Source organism: Leucoraja erinacea, chromosome 2 (genome assembly GCF_028641065.1).
Source record: "Leucoraja erinacea ecotype New England chromosome 2, Leri_hhj_1, whole genome shotgun sequence".
NCBI classification, from domain to species: Eukaryota; Metazoa; Chordata; class Chondrichthyes; order Rajiformes; family Rajidae; genus Leucoraja; species Leucoraja erinaceus.
This window is the reverse complement of record NC_073378.1, coordinates 20,078,332-20,090,523: the sequence shown is the minus strand read 5'-3', so window position 1 is coordinate 20,090,523 and position 12,192 is coordinate 20,078,332. Positions and strand designations below refer to the sequence as shown.

Here is a 12,192-nt window from a genome sequence, read left to right as displayed (position 1 = left end):
AACATGGTCACACCACTAGTCACATCTTCCCATGTCCACTCCTTTCCGCTTTCCGCAGAGACCGCTCCATCCGCAACTCCTTGGTTTAATTATTCATCCCTTCCCACCCAAACCATTACTTTCCCTTGGAATCTCAGAAGATGCAACAACTGTCCAGTATACGTCCTCCCTTGACTCCAACCAGGGCCTCCCAGAAGTCCTTCCAGATGAGACAGAGATTTACATGCACCTCCTCTAACCTCATCTATTGCATTCCAGTGTTCCTGATGTGGGCTCCTGTACATCGGCAAAACCAAGACGCAGCGACAGTTTGACTGAACACCTACATTTGGTCCGCCAAAGGCTACTGGATTTCCCAATGCTAACCCTTCCCATTCGCATACTGACCCTTCTGCCCTGAGCCTCCTCCATTGCTAGAGTGAAGCTACACTCAAACTGGAGGAACAGCGCTTCATATTCTGCTTGGGTAGCTTATACTCAAAAGATATAAACATTGAATTTTCAATTTTAAATAAATTCTACATATACCTCCCTCCCTCAGCCTCCCCCCCCCCCCCCCCCAGCCCCCCCCCCCCCCCACCCCCCCCCCCCCCCCCCCCCCCCCCCCCCCCCCCCCCCCCCCCCCCCCCACCCCCCCCCCCCCCCCCCCCCCCCCCCCCCCCCCCCCCCCCCCCCCCCCCCCCCCCCCCCCCCCCCCCCCCCCCCCCCCCCCCCCCCCCCCCCCCCCCCACCCCCCCCCCCCCCCCCCCCCCCCCCCCCCCCCCCCCCCCCCCCCCCCCCCCCCCCCCCCCCCCCCCCCCCCCCCCCCCCTACTTATGTTAACTAGCTTGCAACTATGTATCCCTCTTGGGCACACCCGTTTCGATATCTAGCCTTTGTCCTATCAGGAACCCCCTCATTGAGGTCATCTGATACCTACTGTGATTTGTCCTCCCTCGTTTTGTTTCCAGTTTTCTCCCCCTCCTCTTACTGCATTAGTCTGAAGGGTCCCGATACAAAATGCCACCTATCCATTTTCTCCAGAGATTACATCCCGAATCTTGTACTCAATATCCTGACTGATGAAGGCAAGTGTACAAAACGCCTACTTCTCAACCCTGTATTTCGCCATTACCACTTTCATGGAACAACATACTGACAGCCCAAGTCTGCCTGCACTGTCACACTCCCCAGCACCCAACCATTTACTGAGCAGATGCTGCCATGGTTTCACTTACCAAAGAGCAACACCTTACAATTATCAGAATTATACTCTATCTGCCATTTCTCTGCCCAATGACGACTCTCTTTCTCTCTTAAGTTAATTCCCATTCTTTGCTTTCAGTGGGATGTGCTTTTGATATTTATGACACTGCTGAAGAATCTATGTTCTGCACTCTTTCCATCTACCATCTGTTCTTTAGGCCACGGGTTTATTCAAGTCCTTAGTCTTCACCCGCCATAGAGTTGGCTTGATAAATCCACCACATCCGTAAAATGTTATATCTCTAGTTAATTACATTATTCATTTCCTGGCCTTTCCCAAACCAACTTTGGCATTTCGTTGACAGCAAAGTCCCGAATCTCTCCACAGCAGCTAATTATAGAGGATTTCAGGGTAATCTATGTGCTTTGGACACTGCACTACATGTTTATTAGGGCTTGTCAAGATGTTGATGAGATGCTGTCCCAGGAGAATTCTCTTTGATCGGAGAGTATAGGAGGAAATGTGATCCTTAAAACAGAATCTACACAATAATATTGTTGCTGCTGTTCTAAAGTATATAGCAGACAACCAGATCATTGTATTGCAGGGGAGAACAAGCCCACAACAACATAAGAAAATAGTGATGAGGAGGAGGCCACTCATCCTTCAAGCTGTCTTGTCATTCAATATAATCATGGCTTTTCTCTCCCCGACATCAATTCCTCTTCTGTACCAGAATCTGAAGGATTTGCCACTCTCCACAGGAAGCAATTTCTATGCACTGCAGCTTTAAATTACCTCCCCTTTAACTTGGAGTTAACCAGTGGAAACATATCACCATCTACCCTGTCTTGGCCCATTTTGCATCTTATATATTTCATTGGGAACACTGCCTTTTCCTCCAAACGCTTTGCTTTGATTAGTAAAGGTGTCAGGGAGAATGGGACAGAGACAGGAGAATAGGGTCGAGAGGGAAAGATATTCCGCCATTCAACCATGGCAGATCTAAGTCTGCTCCTAAAACTTATGAATACAGATCAAACTTCTGTAGCTTCCCATGACAGGATGATCTTCTTATCCCAGGAATTAGATTGTTGAAACTGCTTTGGACTGCCTCCTATGTTACTACATCTTTGTTTTAGATGGAGAGAGCCAAAACTGCACACTGTACTCCATAGATACATAGAAAATAGGTGCAGGAATAGGCCATTCGGCCCTTCGAGCCTGCACCGCCATTCAATATGATCATGGCTGATCATCCAACTCAGTATCCCGTACCTGCCTTCTCTCCATACCCCCTGATCCCTTTAGCCACAAGGGCCACATCCAACTGCCTCTTAAATATAGCTTTGAGGTGTTGCCACAAACATCCTGCACAACTTTTGCAATAAAGGTCAATATACCAGTCATCTTCTTACCCACTTGCTGCATCTGCTTGCTAACACCTTGCGGCACTATAGCATAAATACATTTCTAGATATACATTGCCACGTACAGGGTGAAGGAATGTCACCACCACTGTCATATTCTGAAGTTCTCCCAAAACTAGAATCAAAACCTTAATACTGGTTGTATTGCAGAACAACCTTAACATGAATACAAAACATATTTTGCTCGATCAGTTTCAGAGTCGACTCGTTTGAAATCCTTGTAATTTGTGAACAAAAAGGACCTTAATAGTACATCCATCACAGTCATTTGGCTAGCACCCAATGTGTATTTTTAAACAGTTACTTCTCTCAAGAATATCACAGCACTAATTAAAAGAGCAGCTGAGTAATGCTTCTCCTCCCCTCCACCTCCATCTCCCACCTGTGTCTACAAGCAACAATACTCAAATGACACAATCAGAAATCTGCATCAACTAAATAGTATGTTATTATGCCAGCTTCTAAAATGCTAACACTTGAAATGTTAATGTCTGTGGGGTTTTGTAATGAGAATTAATAACAAATTAAAATTATGAGCAGTTGCAGCACCTCCTGGTTGCCCTATTACAATAGAATGAAAGTGAGATATTTTATTTGTCTACAACAGTGTTATATAAAAGTATTTGGTTTCAAGACGTTATTTTAAAAATAGAGACAAAGTCATCCTATCCATTTATTCACACCACATGGTGCTGTCCCACTGCGAGTATTTACCTCGCCAATTGCAGAAGGGCCTACCAAAACAAAACACAACAACTGAAATTTAAAATACATGGAATCTGAAATAGCTTATGGAACTGGAACAGGAACACGACTACAGGCAACCCCCATGTTCCAGCCGTTCATGCAACAGAAATTCTCCCTTACAGAATTCACAAATCACTACCTAAAAATGTGTGATGGAGAATAAAATTCACACACATAGAATGTCTGCATATGAAGCAAATAAATAAACACAATATTTTTCAACTTGCATTATTTGTTGCATGCGCAGATTAAGTTTTCTGGAAAATCTGCGTGCGCAGATGTCTGGAAAATCTCAATATGGAATGTTTACTAGGAACGCAATCTTTCGGTAACACAAAGCACTGCCATCCAATTTCATTGGAGCTGATGTGCGACATAATTCGACACGCATGTCCTGCCCCATATTCCTTAATACGAATAACAAAAATCAAGTCAAGATCACATTTGGAAAACAATTTCCACTACTTTATGTGCAGAAGTCTTTTTAAATTTACATAAGGCTCTAATTTCCAAGAATACAGTTTGTAGGAAAAAAAATCTGTAAAATCTGTAAAATATTTGGTAGATCAGGCAGCACCAGTGTAGAACTAGAAAGCAGACTGTCAGCTGACTTTTCATGTTTGAGACCCTACTTCAAAACTGAACAGCGTTCTAGAACTTGAGGCATCGGCAAATTGGGCTGCTGCTCCTTGACATGAGTTTGATTGCTCGATTTTTCTAGTTTTTGCTATTTGTTTTAGGAGGTAAAGAAATTTTTGCTTTTTGGGGGAAATATCACAAATCTATCCAGGTTGAATTTTCATTTAGGGTGCAATTGCAGAGCTATATATACAAAAAGCACTTGAAATTGCAGACATTTTTCTGAAAGCTAATTTGCTTACGTCACAATTGAAAAATCTAAAATGAATCCATGGAACAGAGCAACATGTTTTTCTTATGTAAAGATATCAGATTCAAAGAGTGGTGCAATTTCTCAAAGTAAAATAATATTTAATATGAAAAACGCTGATACATAACTAATTCAATAATCACAAAGGAAATTCCATAATTAATGCGATTTGGTGGAAGTTTACGATTATAACCTGTGAACCATGGACTGTTTTATGTGGCTGATGAAATCCAAATGAAACCAAAATTAAAAATCAATGTTAAGCGTTCATGGAAGATAAAATAATTTTGTGTCTAACATTTTGTGGTTATTTGGCCGACTCCACCCTGACCACACAAATGTATCCATCATAAACTCCACCCTAAACCAAAAGTTGAAAATTTTAATGATAGAGAGAATTTAATGCAGTTCCAGAGTTTTGGATAATTTATATACACTGAAAAAGCTTTCATTTCTAAATTATCTTAAGCTCTGGAACTACATGAAATTCTCTCCATCACTGTGTATTAGGTGCAGTAATAACTATTTAATCAGGGTGGGGTCATCTTAACAAGCATGGAAAAGCTTAAATACTGAGAATTATACTCAAAACCACCCAATTTATGTTTTCCATTGCAAAAGATCCTCAAAATGATATGCTAATTCTGTTTCTGCTCCCAGAAAGGCTACCTGGCCAACTGAGTGTTTCTGCCATTTATTTCTGTAAAACATCCAGTGGTTGTACACGGTGCACTAAGCATTGCTAAGGACACAACTCCCTTTTAGAAAGACAATTTGTCACAATTTGACAGTTGGGTGATCAAAACCACAAAGTCTTCAACCTACCAGCAAACACTTTTTTTTCAAATTAAACAGTCGAGGTGGCCTCATTTTCCAAGGGTTTGCCATGAACTATTATTTCAAAGGGCATTTTGCAGTGGGAGTAGGTTGGTAGAGGGGTTTTGTTTTGTAGATCTCTCGTCTATACTTCAATGAACAATGGTTTGAATCAATCTCAACTGCCAGGCAAGCACAAGCATCATGAGTACACCAGTGAAGTTGAGTAATTGTAGTTCTGGAGTGCAAGTTAAATGGTTGCCTGTTAATTCTGAATGTTTTCTCCTTGCCAGTGGGAAGTTTATTGAAAGTGAAGTGCAGCATTTCTGACTGAAAGATTGAGAAAAGGTGTTGGGCACAATAGTCCAACAATTACTCAAGAAAACAGAAGTTTATGTTTGTCTTTAAAAAAGCAAAATAGTCATATTTCTTTACCACAACAACCTTTGGCGAAGAATTCAAAACCAAATTAATTTAACAATCAAAACTTGTGGCAAACCTATAACAACTGAGTAGCACAAAGAAACACATTAAAAGTAGCCTTTCATCCCTGCCTGCTCTGCCATCCAATAATATTATTGTTCTTCTGACTTTAGCAGCATTTCCAGATCCTCACAATCCAATAGGTTCATCTTGTGCATCAAATGGATGATAATTCCTGATATCTTACTTCTCTCACCTCAATCAACCACCGAGAGGGATATTCCACCCTCAGCCACAAGCCTGGACCCAAAACAAATATCAATAACTTCAAATTTTAAAGTAATGCTCAGATAGCTGTTTTAGGAGTATTTTGAATCCTTGAATGTGTTAAATCTGGTTTATTGAATGCCATTAAGATATGGTACTTTTCCTCTAACTACAGGTGCACAACCTTTTATCCGGAGTTCCGGAAACCGAAAAGCTCCGAAAACCGGACATTTTTTTCCAGGATGTCGTCTGTACACCAAACCTCGCGTTTGGTGCCAAACTTGACCCGAAACGACCCACGGTCAACCCAGGTCTGTACTACTGTAGCGGCTGCCTCCTCCCCGGAGACCGGGGAGACGCTTAAACATCTGTAAATAATTGCTTAAATGTTAGTCAGTTAGTTTGGAGGGTTTTTATATGAAGGGGGGGGGGTGAAGGGCGAAACTTTAATTCTTAGTCCCCTACCTGGTCGGAGTGGCGGGGAGCGGGCAATGCCTTACCGGGTCGCCGTGCAGTAAGCTCCGGAGCGCTGTGGCCGTCGACTCCCAACATCGCGGCGCTGGTTGGAGCTCAGACCCCGGCAACTCTACCCCTGGCTGCGCGGCGCTCCAAATCCAGCGCGGCCCGCAGCTCCGCGATGTTGTGAGTCGGCGGCCACAGCGCTCCAGAGCTTACCTGCACGGCGACCCGGTAAGGCATTGCCCGCTCCCCGCCTCTCCGACCAGGTAGGGGACTAAGAATTAATGTTAACCCCCTTCACCCCCCCCAACCACATAAAATCCCTCCAAACTAACTGACTAATATTTAAGGAATGATTTACAATGATTCCCCGGTCTCCGGGGAGGAGGGAGCCGCTCCAGACTTTTCAAGCCGCCCGCGCTACCTACCTAATCTGCGCTAAAAATCTTCTTCCGAAATCCGAAAAATTCCGAAATCCGAGAAGTGTCTGGTCCCAAGGCTTGCGGATAAAAGGTTGTGCACCTGTACTTAGAATTAGCACATCCAACATTCATCAGTAAGCAAGAGAAACTTGAATAAACTGAGTCCTGGCTTTTCATAGAACATAGAACAGTATAGCAGGGGAACAGGCCCTTTGGCCCACAATGATGGTGCCAAACGTGACGGTGCCAATTCTTAACTGCTGCACAAAATCCATATTCCTCCATTCCCTGCATATTCATGTGCCTATCCAAAGGTCTTTTAAATACCACTATTGTATCTACCTCGACCACTACCCTGGCAAGCGTGATCCCGGAACTCGCCACCTTTGTGTCAAAACATACCCCGCACATCTCCTTTAAAATTTGCCTCTCACCTTAAAACTGTGGCCTCCAGTATTTGATATTTTCATCCTGGGGAAAAAGGTTCTGACTGTCTATCCTATCTATGCCTCTTATAATTGTATCTACTTCTAACGACTCTCACCGCAATCTCTGCCATTCCCGAGAAAACAATCCAAGTCTGTCCAGCCTTTCTCTGTAACTAATACTTCCCCAATCCAGGCATTGATTTGGTAAACCTTCTCTGCAGCCCTTCCAAAACCTCCACATTAATTCTATAATGGGGCGACGAGAACTGCATGCAATAATCCAACTACAGCCTAGCCAAAGTCCCAATAAGCTACATCATGACTTCACCGACTCTTGTACTCCATGCCCAAGCCAATGATGGCAAACATGCCTTATGCCTTCTTTACCACTATATTTAACCATATAACCATATAACATTACAGCACGGAAACAGGCCATCTCGGCCCTACAATTATTGTGCCGAACAATTATTTTCCCCTAGTCCCATCTACCTGCACTCAGACCATAACCCTCCATTCCTTTCCCATTCATATACCTATCCAATTTATTTGTAAATGATAAAATCGAATCTGCCTCCACCACTTCCACTGGAAGCTCATTCCACACAGCTACCACTCTCCGAGTAAAGAAGTTCACCCTCATGTTACCCCTAAACTTCGGTCCCTTAATTCTGAAGTAATGTCCTCTTGTTTGAATCTTCCCTACTCACAATGGATAAAGCTTATCCACGTCAACTGTGTCTATCCCTCTCATCATTTTAAAGACCTCTATCAAGTCCCCCCCTAACCTTCTGCGCTCCAGAGAATAAAGACCTAACTTATTCAACCTTTCTCTGTAACTTAGTTGCTGAAACCCAGGCAACAGCTCTACTCTACACTCTCTACTTGTGTTGCCACTTGCAGGTAGCTGTGGACATGCCTTCTTTATACCTTCTGTTTCCTCCTTCATATTTTTCCAGGTTTTTGGTTGAGATTTTCTTTTAAATAACTGAGGAACATGTTGTAAAATAGTAGAATGGGAAGTAAAACAGAGTCTGATTGAGAACGGAGTGGAAGGACTCTAACTGCTTAGTCACAATTACTTAAACCAAGAGCCTACAAAGTGTCTCATAACAACAGTGCTTTGAAAATAGTTTTTTTTTTTTTTTTTTTTTAAATAAGGATTTCCCACATCTACATGTTCTAATGGAAAGCTGTTGACGCTCAGTGAAGAGACCTGGTACCATGACATTCCAGAGCATATGATTCTGACGAGCAAAATTAGTCAGAATGCAAGATAAATACACAGCAGACCACTCGTGCGTTTTCAGGTTAAAACATGTATTGGACGTGTGTTTTGGCTGCAGTTGGTCAATCCATCCTGCAGGAATGAATGAGGCTGTCGTTTCCAACACATAGTTTAGCCCCCTTCGCTCTGGGCTTTCCTTTCAGGAATAACATATGAGCTTCTTACTGGCCAAACGGGGCGTCGATCACAAATGCGTCACCACCAGACTCAAAGTTGACACTCAGGGGTTTCCAGGCCGTCACCTCCACTGTTAAAACCCGCTCAGTCTCATGAACACGGCACAGGCCCCCGGCCAGACATCTCAGCACCCTCATCAAACACGAATATCACGCACGCTTACCATGAAAGACTAACTTTGGTTCTATTTGCCGAATGAATCACATATATAGGCAGCGGCTGTCACATTTCACACATCCATCTAATGCGGTATGGTGCAGAGCAGCGACATTTATCATGGGGTGTCATCAAATGGTAGAGACACTATTTTACAAAGCTATAGTTCGAACTTAACTTCATTGCACGAAATAAAATCTGTAACGTGTCCAATGAAAATCCTGCTGGTGTGATTTCCGTCACAAGTAAGTTCTCTGCAGCAGTCAATGCATGAGGGGCGTTAATAAAAAGCCCAGACTTACCGAGTGATTAACACCCCACATCAGGACGCTGAGCAATGGATCGCTGGCTCGGAACAGCTTCACTTTCTGAGCCACAAAATGTTTCTTCTTGGTTTTCGTTCTGCTGGCGAATGGCGGATTCGCTGCCATCTTTCTCCCTAACTCGCGTTTTCCTTTTTTTTGTTAAAGTTCAATTTACTACTGCGTTTAATGCACCAATTCCTTGTCAGTATTTAAAATGGCAATGTTTATAGCAAAAACTTATTGCACCGTCTTCTTCCTCCGCTCATTGAAAAGCGGTTGTGATCAGAATTAGTTTCTGGGCGGTAGTAGCAGACTGGGTTTACATTTCTCCAATACTCGGTCGCTTCCGGACCTTGCTGAGCGAACGTGCATGTGTGTGTGTGTGTGTCAACTGGTAGAAGGCGACACTATATCGATAACCCGCACACACGCATTGCACACTGCAACGCAGCTTGAAGGAGGAACCAGGTGGGGGGAAATAATAATGCACGATTGACAGCAGTATTAGCCACACAGATCAGGCATCTGCCTTTGCAACGTTCAAAATTGGAGGGTGTCTAGCGATGCGCGGCCAATTGCAGAGTTGCACGGGATTTGAGCCAGCGTGCATTCAGAATATAAAAGGCATCTAGCGCGATTGTGTGGATAGCGTTTTGCGAGTGGGCGTAATGTGGTATTTTGGAAGTATCTGAAAAATGTGCGAAACTTTTGCACCTTCCGTTATTTGTATAAAGGAAAACAGATTGCAAAGAAGGCCACAAGGACATCTCATGCATGTTTCAGTCCTGTAGTAGTATGTGTAAAAAAAAAATCCTAACTGTGAAGATAAATTCTCGTTCCATATTGGATCTGATTATATTCTTAAGTACTATAATTGGCCTCGAAGTAAAAGGTTATATTGTGTGGCATCAATGTTCGTAGTATGAATGTTTTATGTGAAATTACTCCTGATTAAACTCGTGCAATATTTAGCTTCTCCGCTAGGAAATAGGAAGGAAAGCCCCAGTTAGGATGGAACACGCTAAAGATGCATTAGTTAAATATTGCAGGGTTTTTATTAACAGTGATCTCAATCTTGTACCGCAGACGGATTCAAGTAATGCCTGCCGCTCTATGTAGACAACTGTTGGAAATCTCACGCGTTTTAACAATCTTCACACCAAGTATGAAAATGGCATTTTAACGCAGTATTTTGCCACACTGCGTTTCGGGAGATCCATCAGACACAATTGTCCGGGTGCAAAAACACACGAAATAATTATAATACTATGAGATTAACTACCGAATTAGTTCGATTTCTTTAAGTTCTCTTTTTCTAACACTTCCTCTTGCCTCTCCAATGTTTTAAATTTGCTGTTTTTGTTAGATATAATAATATCACTTGCATACGCAGAGGAGGCCATTGAACATAGATTCAGATTCACGTAAAATGTCGCCACACTCCGGCGCTGCACAAGACAGTATTTTCCTCCTACATAATTCTAATTCAGTATTTCATAATGTGATCATATCCAATTAGGAATATTAATTTCTATTCACATTCATGATTTTTTTTTATCAGGAGTTTAAGGTGTAGGCACATGATTTTGCAAGGAATGGGAGAATATGGATCATAGGCAGTCGGAGGGGATTAGTTATTGTGGCATATGCTTAGCACAGACTGTGGGCCGAAGGGCCTGTTCCTGCGCTGTACTGTTCTCCGTTGATGCCTGCTGCCTTTGCAGTCGAATTTACGACCAAAGGAGCAATTCAATTCGTTGGGTTTCACCTTTCTACTTCTCCTACAACCTCTCTTGGATGCTTATCAACCCTTTTACCCTGTTCAAGATTACAAAATTAAACTTTTTTTTCTCTCTGAAAGCATAGTGTCAATTTAAAAGTTAATTTAAGTAACATGGGAAGAGGACCATGATGAGAAAATCATTTTTTACACAGTGGTGAATCTGTGGAATTCTCTGCCACAGAAGGTAGTTGAGGCCAGTTCATTGGCTATATTTAAGAGGGAGTTCGATGTGGTCCTTGTGGCTAAAGGGATCAGGGGGTATGGAGAGAAGGCAGGGATGGGATACTGAGTTGAATGATCAGCCATGATCATGTTGAATGGCGGTGCTGGCTCGAAGGGCCGAATGGTCTACTCCTGCACCTATTTTCTATGTTTCTATGATTGACTGGGGATTAGGAAACGGCCAGCATAAAAGGGTGTTTTGGGGGTTAACAATTAGTGTGCTGGAGGAACTGGTATTGGACTGAAGAAGGTTTTCAGCCCAAAACGTTGCCTATTTCCATCGCTCCATAGATGCTGCTGCACCCGTTTAGTTTCTCCCAGCACTTTTGTCTACCTTGGACTTTTTACAATTTATACGAATGATTGGTTCAATGTATTGGAAGAAGGCACCAAAAGCATGGTAGTTAAATTTGTTGATGATACAAAGATAGTAGTCAAGTAACATGTGAAAAGAATATAAAGGGCCTACAACAAGTGAGATGGCAAACAAAGATCTAGCAAATTTTTATAACATGGGAAAAGGGGAAATTGCCAATGTTGGCAGGAAAATTAAAAAAAACAATTATCTTCCCACAGTTATCATCAACGTACACCTGAATTTATCGGCAATCGGAGGATCAATCTTTCTGGAGTCCAGTGAACCCTGAGCAACAGCAGGACCTCTAATAGTGTGATGAAGTATCTCTGTCCTGGATGGTCATGCTGTTAAAACTATCTAACTTTTAGGTGTTTCTGAATCTCTCTGGCAATCAAAACAACCTTAAAACTACTTAACATGAAAACACAATTCACTACTGAGCCACAAGGAAGTTGGCAAGGTATTGAGTTCCTCCCGTTGATATTCCCCAAGGAGAATGACTTTGAGCATAGTGAGATCAGGAAGGTGTATGCTCATACTGTAGGGCATGTTGATATCAAAAAGGGGAAGCTGGTCCTCAGGTCCTGATGCAATCTAACCCACATTATTGAATGAGGCAAGAGAGTAGTTCTCTCGGGTTTCAACAGTAATCTTTGCATACTCTTCAGCCTGAGGCGGGGTCCCAGAAGACTGGAGAATAGCCAATGATCTTCCTTTGTTTAAGAAGGCCAATAGGGACAAACCAGGAAATTATAGGCCTATGTTAGGAAATTCTTTGGAAAGATTATATAGAGCATAGAACAGTACAGCACAGGAACAAAAACTGATCCACAATG

At 42.8% G+C, this 12,192-nt stretch overlaps 1 protein-coding gene across 1 annotated transcript in view; it reads right to left on the bottom strand.

Moving 5' to 3' along the window:
- The window catches only part of LOC129707458 (phosphatidylinositol 5-phosphate 4-kinase type-2 alpha), a 229,944-nt gene extending 219,423 nt beyond the window's left edge, over positions 1 to 10,521 (bottom strand). Inside the window, exon 1 of the mRNA XM_055652502.1 lies at positions 8,991 to 10,521. Within this exon, the coding sequence (XP_055508477.1) occupies positions 8,991 to 9,119 (129 nt within the window). The 5' untranslated portion in view covers positions 9,120 to 10,521. The remainder of the gene's footprint in view (positions 1 to 8,990) is intronic.
- Between the last annotated feature and the right edge of the window lie 1,671 nt (positions 10,522 to 12,192).